This window comes from Colletotrichum aenigma (assembly GCF_013390185.1).
Source record: "Colletotrichum aenigma strain Cg56 chromosome Unknown KSG_Cg56_contig09, whole genome shotgun sequence".
NCBI classification, from domain to species: Eukaryota; Fungi; Ascomycota; class Sordariomycetes; order Glomerellales; family Glomerellaceae; genus Colletotrichum; species Colletotrichum aenigma.
Window position 1 is genome coordinate 975,539 of NW_023500915.1, and position 15,929 is coordinate 991,467.

The following is a 15,929-nucleotide window of genomic DNA, read 5'->3' on the forward strand; positions in this document are numbered from 1 at the left end:
CATTATCATCAAGCCGCTTATTTGCTGTGCACCTTGCTCTTGAGCTTGCCGATGAAGGCGCTCAGACGGTTCTTCTTCTTCTTCTCGGTAGCCGCGGGGCTGTCGGTGGCCTTATTGGTCGTGCTTGGTGATGTGGACTCGGGAACGGAGGAAGCGGCCTTGGCAGGGGTAGCGGGAGCTTCGGGCTCCTTGGTGGTGGCACCGTTGGTGCCGTTCACAGCGTGAGTGCCGTTGGCCTCCTTGGGCTCGTCCTTGGTGACGGCCTCCTTGACCTCCTCCTTGGCAAGCTTGGCCTCCTCCTTGACGGCCTCAGTCTTGGACTTGTCGCCCTCCTTGACCTCCTCCTTGGTCTCCTTGACCTCGTCCTTGACAGCCTCGGTCTTGGCCTTCTCAGCCTCCTCGCCGACGGCGGGGACGGTCTTGACCTCCTTCAGGAGCTCGGCCTCAACCTCCTTCTTCTCGACGACGGCCTCGGTGTTGGCAGCAGCCTCGGGGCTCTTGCCAGACTCGGTGATGGCCTCCTTGACGACAGCGGGGACCTCAGGGGCGACCTCCTCGCGGGTCTCCTCCTTGACCTGGGTGCCAATAGCCTCCTGGACAGGGACGGGCAAGCTCTCCTTGACGGGCTCGGGGAGCTTAGCGGCGGCGTCAGTGGCAGCGACGGTGGCCTGGTCGACGGCGGGAGCGGCAGCCTCAACGACAGAGTCCTTGGCGGCGACGGCGGCGGCAACAGCGATACCGCCCGCGGTGGCAGCAGTAGCGGCAATGGCGCCAACGTTCTCGGATTTTTGAGTTCCGAAACCGGAGGTGCCCTCGGAGGTAGAGGGAGCCTCGGGAACCTTCTCGAGCAGCTCGTCCTCAACAACAGCCTTCTCCTGGACGGCCTCGGGGTTGGCGCTGGCCTCGGGGTCAGCGTGGGCCTTGTCCTGGGCCTCCTTGACAACCTCGGGAACCTCAGCCTTGGTCTCTACGGGGACCTTAGCAGCAAGAGCAGCAGTCGTGGATGTCGGGGCGGCGCTGTTGATTGTAACGTCAGCGGCGGATGCGACAGGCAAGCTAGACTCGGGGATGGTGGCGCTGGTGACGGCGGGGACGGTGGTCTCCTCCTTGGACAGGCCAGGCAGAGCGCTCGAGTCCTCGTAGCCCTCCTTGTCGAGCTTGACGTGCTCGTTGATGTCGCCAGCCTTGACGGAGGCGGGGAGAGGCTCGCCAGCCTCAACCTTGATGGGCTCGGCAGTAACGTCCTGCGCGGGGAGGGGGTTAACGCCGAAGGAGACCTTGTCGAGCTCATTGGCGGGGGTGACGGGGAAGCCGCCGGGAATGTCAGAGGGGGTCTCCTGGGGAAGGTCGTCCTTCTCAAGAGGGACGTCCTTGGCCAGGGCGGCGGTGGTGGACTCGGGGGTGACGGTGTTCATGACAGCGGCGGTAGAGTCTTCCTTGACGATCTGGTCGGGGGTGAGGAAGTTGTTTACGTTGCCCTCGTGGTCCGGTTCTTGGGGGGCAGTGTGATCTGTGATCCAGTTGTTGTCGACGACAAACTGTGAGGAGGGGAAAGAAAGCGGGTTAGTTAAATTGCACGAGGCAGCTTAGATGACGATGTTTTTAAGCGAGAATCAGTGTGGGCAGGGCGATTGTCGGTGCAATGGATCCTGGAAAGATATGACGACGCGCGGACGACAAAATGGGTCAGCTGGCCGCGCGAATCTGGGAGATGCCGATGTTATAAAGGCGACGGGACCAGAAAGGAAGGTATGGCCTGGCCTGGCGTGGTGGAAGGTGGGAAGGCGCCTAGGGACCTAAGGTAAATTGGAATTGGGAGGCGGCGGTTCCTGACGCGCTGGGTGTTCCTTGGCTCAGGATGGGATGGCAGCTTGTTCCTGGTGCTGCGGTGCTACCTTAGCCCGACGAGGAAAGGCAGACGACGGGAGGCACACACACAACAAAACAAAACAACCCACCTCACACACACCTCATCGCACAACAAGACAAGGAAAGGCCGGTGGTGCTAGACATGGTCATCTAGCCCGGTACCTTTGTACCCGAGATGATGGCGGGCAGTGTGGCATGTGTGTTGGTAAGGCGTGGTGGTCAAGGTACGGCAACGTGTGCGCGCGCGCTTGATTGCTTGCTGGCTGGCATGGCATGGCATGGCAGGTGTAGCCCGGCAAAGGGGGGGGGGGGAGAAAAAAACAAAAAAAAAAAACAAAAAAAAAAAAGAAGTCGTCGCTGGTGGTGACAGCAAATGGACCAGTGACGATGGCCGGTGGCTGCTGCTGGTTCCTGCCGCTCCGCTGATGCTAAGCCAAACGCTGCGAACCCGTCCAGGCTGGCTGCATGGGACCCATGTCGCTGGCCACTGCTTTCGCTCCCCACCATTCAAAAAGAGCAATGAACCTGGAAAACCTTGTTCATTTCTTTTTGGAGCAGCGAGAAAGCGGAGCTCTGGACCGCTCTGCTCGGGTTCCGCCCATCACCTGCGCCAGCCAGCCCAGCCAACCGCCAATTGCCCAAGGCAACTGCGTCGATGAGCTGCGCGACTGAAGGATCATTGCGTCATACCGCGACCAGCCCGGGACAGTCGGCCAGCACGACGCCAGCCCCGAGACCCGCGTGAGCGACTTGCATTGCGCCGTGCTTGTGTGACTTGATTTTGCTTTCGAATCTACCCATTGCAGCTCGGTGCAGGCCCGGACCGGGGTAATCGTAGACGGACTGCCTCTGCTGCTGAGGTTGCGCAGGGTGGAGAGCAGACCAAAAAGAAAATGGCCGATGGGCTGGCACAAGGTCCAACGGGAACGGCAGACTCGCGCGATAGGGCGGCATGTCCACAATGTCTGATAACAAAGCGAGAAACAAGCGGCTTCGGGAGAGACAGAGCCAGCGCCAGCAAAGAAGCGCCCTCGGTGTTGTGGTTAGCTGCCCCGGTGCTGAGTGCAGCGTAAAGCAAATTGCGGGAGCGCCAGGGGCCTAGACGAGCCAAATTGCGAGATTGATGATAACCCCCTCTGTCTGACATGACATGCCGCATCCGAGACGGGCCTGCAAAGCCTGAGCCGACTGGGAGCAGAAGCTGGAGCTTTGGGAGCTCCCACCAGCTTGCGGCCTGGCAGCCCAGCCCAGCCCAGCCCAGCCCAGCCCAGCGAGACAGCATCTCCCCTCCAATTCAGCAGGGCGGTCCAGTCGGAGGACTCAGCGGACTGGTTGAGCCAAGGACCTTGGAGACGTGGATGTGGCGCACGGATGCTGTCGCGGGCTGGGTGAGGCGTTCGCTGCTTTCGATCGATGCTCGTGTCGCAGCTCACTCAATCTCGCTTTCACTGGCTCTGCCCCTCCGTACCGTCCGCCTTCCCAGGAAAAGTCGAATTGCGCCGATAAGGTGGCCCGGAAGTGCGGCCACATTGCTCCGGGTCCGGACGACATGAATCAATGGTGATGTGAAAATAGAAATCGCCCAAATTGGCGGTTACGAACCTTGTAGTAAATCTTCTCCGAAGCCTCGGGGAGAGTAACAGTCTTCTCAAAGGCGTCGCCGACCTTGTCCAGCTTCTCGCTCTTGGTCCAGTTGTCGAAGGTGCCGGTGACGTAGACCTCCTCGGCCGGGTGAGCCCTATGAGAGACGGGAGTATTAGCAATGTCTCCGTTTAGCTAAGTGCTATATTTTCTTTTTTTCGTCTTCTTGTGTAGAAAGAGTGCGACTCGAGGCCTCAAAGTGGATTCGCCATGTCCGTAAGCGGCACCAACTTGTGTGCAAGAAGGTTCGCATTCCGCATGGCAGACGACGGAAATATGCAAGCGCAGCCAGCAATCGCTGAAGCTACGGATGCGCAGCTCAGGTACAGAGGTAGACGCCCATCGTCGCCGCATTCCAGTCCGGTGAAGAAGAGCGATGGCGGGGAGAGGGGGGATGCGAGTGTGGGTTTCGCGGGCAAGCGTACCAGATGAACTTGAAGGTGCCCATTCTGATCGGTGTGGGGGTTTCTTATTTTTCGAGACGGGGTGATTAGTATTATTCCGGTCGGCGCAAGAGTATCGTCGTCGTCGGATACGGTGGAAAGAAGAACAGAATTTCGAATCGCGTCGTGTGAAGTAGGGGAGGGAAAAGGTGGAAAGAAAAGTTGAGAGTCGAGCGGCGGGCACCCCCAATTTTGCGCGCGTGGCAGCGACAGAAATATTGCTGGGGTCGGGGGTGGAACTGAGCTGGTCGCATTCGCAGTGAGCCCCAGGGTGCTGCTAGGTTAGGTAGGTACCTAGGTAGGCAGGTACCTCTACTGACTGGACGGGAGCGTGCAGGGTATCCGTGGGAAGGAGGCACTCGTGAAAAAAGTTACAGAGCTAGAGCTACAGATTGATGGCGGCGCCAGCGGTTGGCCTGTGCCTATCGTGCGCTGTGGCTAACCAAGGCAGCCAACCCAACCTAGGTATCCGGCCTATGGAAGATGATGGTGGGAGACGTGGGCGGTCTGGAAGTCTGCGGTCTGCGATATGCGACCTCCTTTGGCTGGACTGGACTGGACTCTGGACTCTGGACTCTGGACTCTGAATGTGACTCCACTCCACATGCACCGGCTCTGCAGTGTGTGTCCAGTGTGCAGTGTGCAGTGCGCGGTGAGTGTCTTGAAATGACGACAGCTTTAGCAAGCTTGTGCAGCTGGCTTGGGCGTCTACACTACGGGTGACTTTGGGTACTGTGGCCAGTCTCGGCTCACCTCGAGTCGGCCAATTGCAGCAGAGATCCCGATCTTCAACGGTTTTGTCTGGGCTGCTCGGCATCCACAGCACATGTCTCTGACTCTCTGACACGGGGTCTCAGAGTCTGTCTCTTTCTCTCTCTCTCTCTTTCTCTCTCTCTCTCTCTTTCTCTCTCTCTCTCTTAGTGAGGATGGAGTATCGCTGCTGCTGAAGTTGAATCCTACATCTCCCCCTGATTTCCAAGCCAAAACAACCCCTTACTGACCGACTTCCTTTCTTCGAGCGGTGGCGGACTGGAGGAAACGGGTGCAATGACACGCCAAAAATACATTCGGCACCTTCGCACCCAAGGCATGACTAGGCGCAGGAAAAGCTCGAGAAGGTGAGGCGCCGCCGTCACAGCGTCGCAGTGTTACAGAAGGGGACAAGCGCGGCAGCAGCACCTTCCTTGAGTCTTAGCTTCCATTTCCATACTACTTCTGCCTAAGGTACGAATAAGGTGATGTCTTGGGACGACGACGACGACGACGACGACGACTGAAGACTCAACGGAAGGAACGAACTTTGTTAACATGCCCTGGGCATGGCATGGCATGGGAGGAGCAATGGAGGCAAGGGCTACGGAAGGTGGACAGGGCAGCCACCGGCCTGCCCACCTGCCTTACGCACTGCACGTAACTGCCCGGCTGCTCATGCAATCCACCTCGCCTACAATGTTCGTCACCTCAGGTACACGGAATTGACGAGCGGGACAGTGGACTCAACCCTCGCGCCTTCTTCGCATGAACACTCGCATTAACAAGCACAAGCAGAACATCTTCCTGCCCTTCGAACCAAATGGGCAAATGGCATGGCCAACTCACGCCGCATCATGTACTGTACTGTACACGCATCGCCGCCCATACATCGCACCTAAGCAGCGTCACATCCGCCAAACTCGCTCGTGTCGTCTCCCCCACTCCGCCGCAGAAAGCCAACACCAACGACTCCCATCGCGAGCAAACTATCTGATTTCCAGCCTCCGTTATCCCTGTTCTCTTCACCTTACATCTTCACCGATTCTTCCTGCTCTTTGCTTTGCCCGGCTCTGCCCTGCCTTTGCTTTGCTTCGCCTTGCCGTGCCGTGCCTTACCTTGCCTCGCCTCACCTTAACTTACCGCAGCACCTAAGCTAATGCTAGCCCAGACCAGACCGAAAATACCTTACCACGCTCGTCTGTTGTCTGGTGTGTGCCTCAGAGGTGGGATGAAGCTAGGCTTGCAGCTAATTTCGATTCCCAGCGCGCCACCGCACCAAGAGACACACCTTTTTTCACTGTTCCTGTGGATCCGCACCTCGAATTGTTGCCCAAACCGCCTTTCTCTGCCCGTCACCACGCCGCCCAGGGGTGGATGAGTCTTTGTCTTGTCTAGAAAGCCCTCTTTGCACCGGTTTGCGCGCCGCCGCGCCCACCGCTGGTTTGATTCAGCATCAATCCCTCACCACCCGACGCAACACTCGCAAACCGCCATCGGACTCTCAGGGCCGAGATCCTTGGCCCGCAGCTCAAACCCGGCCGGGCCCCTTGCCATACGGATTGGTTCCTGGCCCTTATCTTCAGGTCAACATTCTGTAACAATTTTGCTCCGGGATGGCACCTTTTCGTTGGGCACTTCTGTCGGCTCCAATTGCACCAATCCTACGGCAATGATCTGATTCTCGAGCTTTCTTCCCGCCCTCGCCGAACCCATCCTGCCACCCAGCCACCCCCAGAGCCATCTGCTCCTGCCATCTCGAGTCGGAGACGCTTCGCTGATATCACATCCCGCGCGCCCCTGGAACCAGAGCCAGCCACCACACGCCAACGCCAACCCCAATCTACTGCTGCCGTCAGCCGCTGCAGCTACCTGGCTGACAAGACGGTCCGAACACACAACTCTGGCGACTGCTGACGCAGCAGAAACGGCCAACTTCGAGCTGAGCGTCAGACTTTCTGCCTCAGGGATACTTTACTCTGATGAACTCTGCCGTTGTTCAATTCCCGCAAAGAGGCCGGCTTCACCATTTGAAATCATCCCAGCTTGCCACGCCTTCACTCTCACCCATCAGCCGTGGCGGCTTGCGTTCCACGCCAGAAAGCTCTGCCCGCCTTCTGCCCGCCGTTCCACCATTTTCAAATCACGCGCAACCTATATCTGGCGCAGTTATTTCCCGTAGCTCAACGGATCACCAACGGATCTCAGTCTTGGATCTTGCCGCACTAAGAAATTTGCGGGGAAGGGGTGGAAGCCTCGAACTGTATCCGGGACTGCCCCCGACTGAGACAATCTCTGGTTCTCATCATCCGTCCAACCAACCCCAGCCACCTCCGGAGCCTCATGCGCGCGCGCAACAATGATCACCCTATCTCCACTGAATAATTTTCTTCTCTCGGTGGGAGATGCCCCATAACTGATGTAAGAGCCCAGGTGGGCGAACAGACGAGCATCATTTTCGAATCAACGGCAAAATGGCCCGCTGAATCTCATCAATTGATGACGATCGACTAATCCGGCATATCCTTGTTGCTAATTACCATGTTAACTCGGATGTTCAACCGATGTCGCAATACCACCAAGTCTCAAACAGCCGGGCTTCTCAACGAGCACGTGCCTGCGGCGACGACGAAGGTTCCTCCAGGTGACTCCGCAACGTTTCCATCACCGGCGACGAAGCCTACGGACGCGCCGAGATCAGTCTTCGAGAGTACCGTTTGAGCGTTCAAAGCCTCGGAAGCGACCCTCAAAGTTTCATCCACGTGTGACTTCGTTTCCTTTACCACTGTATCACTTTCAGGGGTTGGGCGCGAACAGACCCTCGATTCCCCGGAGTTTGCGGTAGGGTCGACGTCACGGCTCTAGCACGTGTCAAACATCAGATGCAACCTCGCCGTTCCGTTTCACCTCTCTCGAGCATTTATCCGGTGCGAGATTGCGCACCGTCAGCCGCCGCAGCCATATTTTCCGAGTGGATGGTGATCTCTATCGCGGGCGCAGAATAGTCAAGTTCGTAGCTTCATCCGGATCAATTTCCGGGCGGGATCGTTCGGGCGGCAAGCCATATTAATGATCCGCAGGGCCGTTGAGATGTCTCTGCAATGAAGACTGAGCGCGATGACTGTCGCCAAAGTTTTGCCTCCTTGATTCTTGAACATGTTTTGCCATCCTACACGGTTTCCAATCACATAGACTGCCCTAGACATTCAGGATGATCGCATGGGCTTGGTCTCCGCCAGGTAAATCTGGCCAAGCCATGCAAAATGGTAGAGTACGTGGAATGGGTCTCTCGTGATAAGTAGTATCGGAGATCTGAACGAATGAGCCAGTGCTGCCAAGAGTTTCAGGGACGCTTCGAGAAGTGAAGACCGAAACTGAGGTTGGACTCACGTGGAAGCTCAACCACATTAGATCATGGTAACTGAGAGCGCAAAGACGCGCCGGTGTGAAGTGGGGTGCACGCCAACCAGGTCCCTTTAGTCCACCTACTCGCTCACGTATAAAACATCATAGTTTTACTAGATCTCAGCCTCCGCCAAGAGAAATAATGGCGTTCATCGTCTCTAAGCGCGAATTCAATGGGGAAATATTGCTCAGATCTCACCGTTGAGGCATTCGGATGGAATGGAAACCACACGAGCAGGGGTGGTGTGTGTCTGGTGACCGGCTCTGTTGTCTTTGGTGTATTCGGGGGGTTTGATACGTTCCAAATGGCTCACTCGGCGGTAGCGATTGTGTGATGTGATATGGTTGACTTTCTGACCTGATCACGTGGTCGGTCAGCAGGGAGTTCTTGACTTGCTTTATTGCGGCCAGATGCGATAGATAGGAACACAAGTGCGGATTCGTTCGCCATCACATTTGGTTCCTAGACTGTTGGACAGGACCGCAGGGCTCACTTACATAGGCCACTCGAGGGCCGCTCGATGCCCGTTCGCTTTGGTAGGCCGAGGGTGCGTATAAGAGGGTCAAATGCGCAGGTCCATACCTGAGCAAGGACACATTGCATACGCTGAACTCAGCCATTGCATGAGGAATGACAAGCAGGCTTCACTGGGCCCGCGCTGGGATCGCCAGGTTGATATGATATTAAACATGTGCGGGTGCAGCGCGTCGACTTGTGGTTGGGTTGTATGCGAAGGAATATGTGCGAGGTAGAGGTGTTGGATAGCAGAAGACATGAGGATTCTGATGTTGAGCGGGAATCGGGTTGGTGATGGATTAGTGTGGGAGATGACGGGTTCAGGGACCGAAGGAATATGAGTCCTATGTCGAGAGGTCTGAATACCTCATGGTCATTACACCGTATAATTGTGGTGTGTTGTTGAAAGATACGCAGTGACAGCTGACGAGGGGTTGAATATATACTTCATGGAAGAGAAGGGTTATCGTTTTCGAGGTAGAATGGTATATATGCAATCTACAGGTGTGTTGAGATGGGAAGTGGGCAGCCGAACAATTGGGTTTGCGTCCCCCGCGATTATTGGGACGTTCACGGGATGGTTTTTAAAGCCTGCTGGGAATTGATGTCGTGTCCTCGTGAGCTGGATTCGCTGGCTGGGAGTCGTAGGGTGGCTATCGTTTTTTCGATATACGGGGAGGAATTCCTCGGACAAAGAGACCGAAGGCGGCGATGTTGAAGATGTGGTGGAGACATCTAATGAGGTTAATACCGAGTGGCTTCGGGCATCCGAAGCAATTTTCTTCAACCTTGTGACAGTCAAGACAATCCGGAACAATTGCTCTGGCAAAGAGGACGGTGCGATCCGTCAGAGTCTCTATTTATGCTTCCCACTGATGGGGGTGCAGACTCTGGAGACCTGTGATCAGATATCGAGCTAACGGTCAATGAAAGGATGGCTGGTGATACGGAGAATTGGGGTATAAAAGCAAGGTGGCTTTCGAGTATCCATCTTTATCATGGCAGATGGATCATGATCGTGAAAACTCGTTGATCGGAGGCAGATGACTTCGCAGTTGGCTTCGCGATGTCACATGTAGCTAAATACAGTATGGAAGTTGCTCGGTGAGATTTAGAGGAACACTTCCGGGTGACATTGTTACCGTCTTCATTCTTCTTCGATTCTGGTGTATTCAGGTGCTGTAATGTGGCTTCTGTTTGCGACATTTTGAGCTCTCCGTCTTGCGGTTTCCTGTTGGACATGATCTTGGTGATGTATTGTGCATTGTCGCAGTATACTGGACGACGTCGTGAAAATTTTCGATTGTTTCTTGTTTCGCTTCAGGCAATTATCCTGCCCATTGCGGGGTTTATATCGAGAAGGGATGATTCACTGTGGGTAAGCTTTCGAGCTTTAACGAGAGGACGGGAGGCATCCTGTCCTGTCTTATCTGTTGGAGCCAGATCTATGTGAGTTAGTGATTGCTTGTATCATTCATGGCAATTCGTAGCATCGTCTGGTTCCGGGCAAACTGGATCGCTGCTGGGTTCCATGTCGCTACAGGCAGCATCGCGCTTGATGAATCACGGCGGTAGTTTTAAAGCTCTGGGAGATAGCCATGCCGTGTTGATCCCTCATTGGTCTGGAAGTATTCTGATACGTCTCTGACATTTGTGTGAGATTATTTCTCTAGTTTGGGGCATTTTCGTTTATGCATATCTCAGGGAGAAGGGGCCGTTCGGATGCATGGTAAGCATCCAGAGCATGCCAACTGGAACACATTTTCCTTGCTGCGCTCGAGATAGTGATAGCCCCTTAAGGGTCTTATACATAAAAGTTGAGGTAATAGTAATTACTGGGAGGAGTCTCTTGCGAGGGATATGAAAGTCTGCTTACTAACTTACCCGGTAGCTCTGGCTTCTAAGGTATATAAGCTGGGTTTAGATCACAGACTTCGCACCACAAAGGAAGCAAGCCAGCACCAGGTGTAGTGTCACGACTGACTCTTTCCTCTGAAAAGAGCCCGTGATTTCAAGTCATGACGAGGAGTCTTCCGTAGCAGATTCTAGAAAACATGCGATCGGTCCGACTGGCACGACTCCCTGTTCTGGCCCTCGGGCTTCATCACCGTTTTGAGTATATTCGACACTGATACTGTTAGAGATACCTGGACTCTGCGGAAGAAGACTCGCTGAGAGTGAGAACTGCGTATGCTGGTGTAACGGTGCCTCTGTGAACATTTGCAGCGTGAAAAGAAAACAGTCGACAGGAAAATCACAGATTGCTTGCAGAGTGGAGGCTTCCAGCTAGGTTGAAGAGCCTTTATACTCATCAGATCCCAGTTGAGTAACTACGGACTGAGATAAGCCATTGAACTTTTGTCATTTATTAGCTTCGGCTGCAGACTCATTCGGCTTGTCCCCGCGTCACCAGAGGATGGCAATGGAAGATCTGCAGCAAGGCGTCCTTCTCTAGACTGGCGACAGAGATGTCGAAAGCCCCGAAGCCTGAAAAGATGATCGTTCCCAGTTTGATGGCTCTTCTTGAAACTTTTCTGTTGTCTTTCGAGTATTTGTTGACAAACCTCTACGGATGTTGACTGGCGATGATGATGGAACGGTTGATTTCAGGGCGTAGAGTGGCCGTCGCGCTGGCAATTTTCTAAGCGAAACAAGTATGCCTGAGTGAATAAACAGACTGCACAGACGACTGAGACTTAGCTTTTCTTAGAAGAATACTATTAACTGCTGTCCTTTATAGGTATAGAGACTAAGAATATCTTCATTCGCAAGAGGCTTCTGATGTAGATTTCACGTGAGTGATTGCGCAATTCACTTCAGAACTTGATTGAGTGTTTGGAGATTGACTTAGATTCAGCATCATAGGAGACTAAACTGCCTTGCCAACGCAATTCTAAAGGTATAGGCTCTGGACGGCTTTAGGCTTAGAGTCACTCAGCATCTACCAAGCACACATTCAGCAAGGGAGTGAGTTAGTGGTACGACTTCATGATCTCTCAGTGCGCATCTAAATACTTAGTCTTCTGTGTATTTAAGATGGAATACTGCTACTTGGACGACAGAGATGCATGGTGTAGGATCACTTCTGTTATCTTGAGTGTGATGCATCATGTTCATCTGAGCGAACAAGTTGCGCCAGGATAGCTTTGGATTGCAACCCTATTTCTGAGCTTTGTTCACATTTGCTTGCTTAGAATTCACAGCGTAATGTCACACTTAAAAGATTCCTATGAGACTGTTGTCTCAGCGCTCTTTGATTTATTGCTCTAACATGCAGACCTTTAGTGTGTTCTTGTCGGGCTGGGCGTCTTAGGTGCATTCAGGGTGTGAGAGCGTTCTATGATATAGCTGAAAGACTATTTAAGATAGCTTTCCTTGTTGATTTGTACTCCAAATGCAGAGATGGGATACCTGGTATGCGTTCAGTCTTGGGGAAACCCAAGGGGCCATTTAGGCTATGTTGCGACAACAGTATACATGAGTGCGTGTAGAAAGGTATCAGATATACCAAGAAAGTATTTTCTTAGCCAAGTTCCTGTCATTTCCTCCAGTAGATCATTCATCTTGTATATTCAGGTGACCTCAAAGTGACAAACCTGTCGCCATTGGTTGCGATACCGGAGGCTCGCGATACCAGCTCAAGCGGATAGCTGACAAACACAAATATTCATGCGAACCTGATAATGAAAGTTCAGAAATCAGACGATAATGAAAGCTAAAAAGTCAGAATACGATGTAGATTAGCGTCCTGAAGGCATACCAGTGCCATGCCGAAGCCTGCAGATGAGGAAGTTCACAACGCTGAAGCTGGGTCTGAACGGATACGTTCCAAACCAAAACAGGACATGCTCATGCGGTAAGCGAGCAAAACTTGAAGGCTCTGAATTTGCATAAATAGATATAGACATCCGCCCAGTTGAAATCTCCAGCGAATGTCTTCGTCAGACCACTGGCGTCAAGGAACCCACCATTAGGTCCTCCAGGTCGCAGGTTTCGGCGCGGGACCTCAAGAGCCTGCTCAACTATTCTTATTTAGGCGAGCTCACACCGCGGTCTTTCCCCCTAGTATTCATGATCACTGCTTTTCTCAAAGCATGTGAGAACGAATAAGCTCTCGCTGTTTCTAAATGTGATGATGCTACAGGCTACCCTGACCTGCCATTCTGCAGCGTTTGCTCTAGCTTCAGCATCCCTTGTTGTCCTCCTGAGATTACAAGCTTACCCAGAAACCCCAGCTCAACCAGATCGTTTTTTTTTATGAAAGTTTTCTATGATTTTGCGCATTAAATACACATAATTTCGAGGCTATTTATGGCTGCTGTGGGTGGCTGAAGCGCCTGGGCTGTGGTTACGCTGGTGTTGGAGATGTAACGGGGTTTTGAGGACTTACATAAAATGAGTGAATCCAAAGAAACACTAAACGAGCAAATGAGACCTTGGAAACGACTTGTCTTCTTCGGTCCGGGACTGCCTCAGACGAGTTTTATCTTCACGTTGTGTTCTATGTTCCCGCCACTCTCACTACCAACTCACTGGCATGATAACCTGCATGCGACTTCTTAGGGTATCATCTGCCGTCATCGTCCTTACCACTTAGAAATACGTCTCATGATACTCAGACAACGGAATAGATACATGTGCCAGGCTTCACGATGGTTGCTGGGAAAGGACAAACCGATCTTCAGTGGGAGCCTGTGAAAGTTGGTCCATAGTGCCCCAGCCAGCCAGCCCATCTTCCCATTGTGTGTTGAATAAGAGCTTGAGCATCAAGCCATATATATACGCACTTGTTCTGAGGCTGAGTCTGTATGGAATCATCTTTGAGGGGCAGATCGGAAGCAGAAGCCGCTCGACGCCTCATCCTCCGAGAAGCCTACCAGCATATAATCAATACAAGAATGCCCAAGTCAGAATACCCTAAACAATATCTCCGGAATATCTATCAGAGACTCTAATTTGACTTTAACGACGCTGACTCAGGCAGTGTCGGGCAAAGATGTCAGCAGCTCTAAGCCGCTGTGCCGCGGGTACCAGCCATCGTCGTCCGTTACCCTTGTATTTGTCTCTACGTAATGTAAAGTGGGCAATAAATCAAGTAAAGTCTTGGTGTGAGCCCTAGGTCTGAGTGGAAGTACGAAGTGAAATCTACAGATTGCGGTTGTCTGAACATTGTCTCCTGCTTGGAGACAGACCCTAATAACACCAGGACCAGTGTATTTAGAGATCACTAGGTAGAATCAGCAGCATGTTTCATATTATTTATATTCTTCTGGCCTCTGTTCCAATGTGTGAGACCACCCATCCATTTGGAAACAGACATAAGATGGACTTGAGAAGTAAACGTCTCCAAGAACAGCGACAAATCCTTCGCCGAGCCAGTGCATTGACTTAAATGTAAGACGTACTAGGTGCGAGGACATTCTATAGCATTCATTTACTGTTCCATAAGCTCTGGAGACCTCCCCGAGAGCTTTCCTCAGTATTCTGGGAATGACGACACCTGGACGGAGATGAGAGATGCTGACGATATCTGGGGCGGTCCGACTCTTGATCACCTTTATGAGTTTCTACAATTAGGGAGCCCAGGACTGAGCGGGAGTCTTGAGATTCGCCAGCTCAAGGCATAGCTTCAATGGACAGAGGAAAACAGGAACGGATTTTGTTTGCGGCGGCTTCTTAAACTACCTCGGACGCCATCTTTAAGATTTCCAGGGCTTCAGCCGGGCTACTTCAGGGTAAAGGCGACACGGAGGCCCTGATCACGACTCTGTATTGATGGCGAAGGACATGTTTAGGAGCTTCGGACGCAGCCATATTTGAAATGAACCACAATCAGATTGCCTGAATTGCGATGTTTTCCGTTTCTGTTCTTCATCAGACAAGCCTCATTCATGCATCTAATCCAACTCGCATGCGCAGTGTCAACCAAGTGCGAACGATGACACCATGTAAGCATGTCTGGTTATGTCCTTGAAGTGTTAAAAGCAATACAACGACACCATTTCCATGGAAAGCACTTCTGCGACGGGTTATTGCTACCCGTGCTTGCACGGCGTTTGGAGCACTGTCATGCTCGCGAATGCCGTTTGCAATGCACCTTCACCAGATCACCAGAGTAACATTGTTAAGAACAGGAAAACACCTAAGAGCCCCTGGGAACAGACTTGAGCCATATACAAGAATGGGGTCTCTCAACGTGCTTAGTCTGGCCTAATCATGCTCAGTCGAGTACTTCAGCTGCCAGACATTGAGTGAACTTGTGAACTCCATGTACCTGTCGGAAATACCGTCGGAAGAAACTATAAAAGTGCACAAGATTCCGGTACTCAAGTCGAAGCAGACAAGGAATGAGGTAGAAGCGATGGTTTGTTGTCCGGGTGTGAACATGCAATCTTGCTCAAGCGGTAACTCTAGACTTCATGCGATCTGACGCAACCGTCGGTATTTCTTCCCTTGATGTCACTCGAATCAACATTGTCGTATTGGTTCTTTAAAGAAGAATAAATGAAATACAATATGGAGAGACGAAGGGTCAGCACGATTGAAGGGACATAGGCATGAGCAGGTCTACGCTCGTGTATGCATGGATTGGGCTACCAGAGTAACTCAGCTGCCTCTGCAGTCAAAATTGCATTGCTGAACACAAGCAGTTATGGAGATTCTTCATCCATTTGTGTCGTGACGTAGTTGAAGCCAAATTTTCTCAGTTTTTATAGTGAAACATACACTCCGTTGTGTTGACGCCGTCGGTATCGGTAGCAATTGACAACCCGAACCGGTTGCGGAAACCCCGATTACTTGCGATTGACAGCTAAGTAACCAGGGGTATTGGTTATGGCGACAATGTGTTGAGTCATTCGGCGCGCCTATTTGATACGGGAGCTTCACGAAGCCCAACGGTCACAACTGTGTCAATCTTGTGCCAGGACTGGACAGCTGACTTGACATTCAGAAGTTACACACAATTTGATGAGTTTCGAGGCTTTAAACTTACTACTTTAGGTAGGTCGAGTGAGCGAGCAGCTGATCGTCAGGGGTTCTGCTCACAGCGAGTCATCGGCTTGGCCGAAAGCCCTTCCCTAGGCCTGAAGCTGATCGTAACAGAAGCACGTCCATAAGACACAGCACTGCAAACTTAGTTGAATGGGCACCGCTCTCTGTGTCGCTTGGAGTATAAAGGCTGAGCCTACCTTTCAAACATGCGCTGGAATAGGCGCATCTTGCCAACTTGGGGATTTTACGGCAAGTACGAGTAACAATTTTTATCAAGATGTAGGCATATGTATATAAAGAGAGAAAGAGAG

General features: G+C 52.5%; 1 protein-coding gene across 1 annotated transcript; it reads left to right on the forward strand.

Annotated features, from left to right (window-relative positions):
- Positions 1 to 5,862: 5,862 nt before the first annotated feature.
- CGCA056_v012978 (uncharacterized protein) lies at positions 5,863 to 6,304 on the forward strand (the record flags this gene model as incomplete). The annotated part of the gene is made up of 2 exons (XM_037328222.1): positions 5,863 to 5,914; positions 5,970 to 6,304. 2 exons carry the CDS (start codon positions 5,863 to 5,865, stop codon positions 6,302 to 6,304), a joined length of 387 nt encoding a protein of 128 aa, XP_037172768.1.
- Positions 6,305 to 15,929: the final 9,625 nt, after the last annotated feature.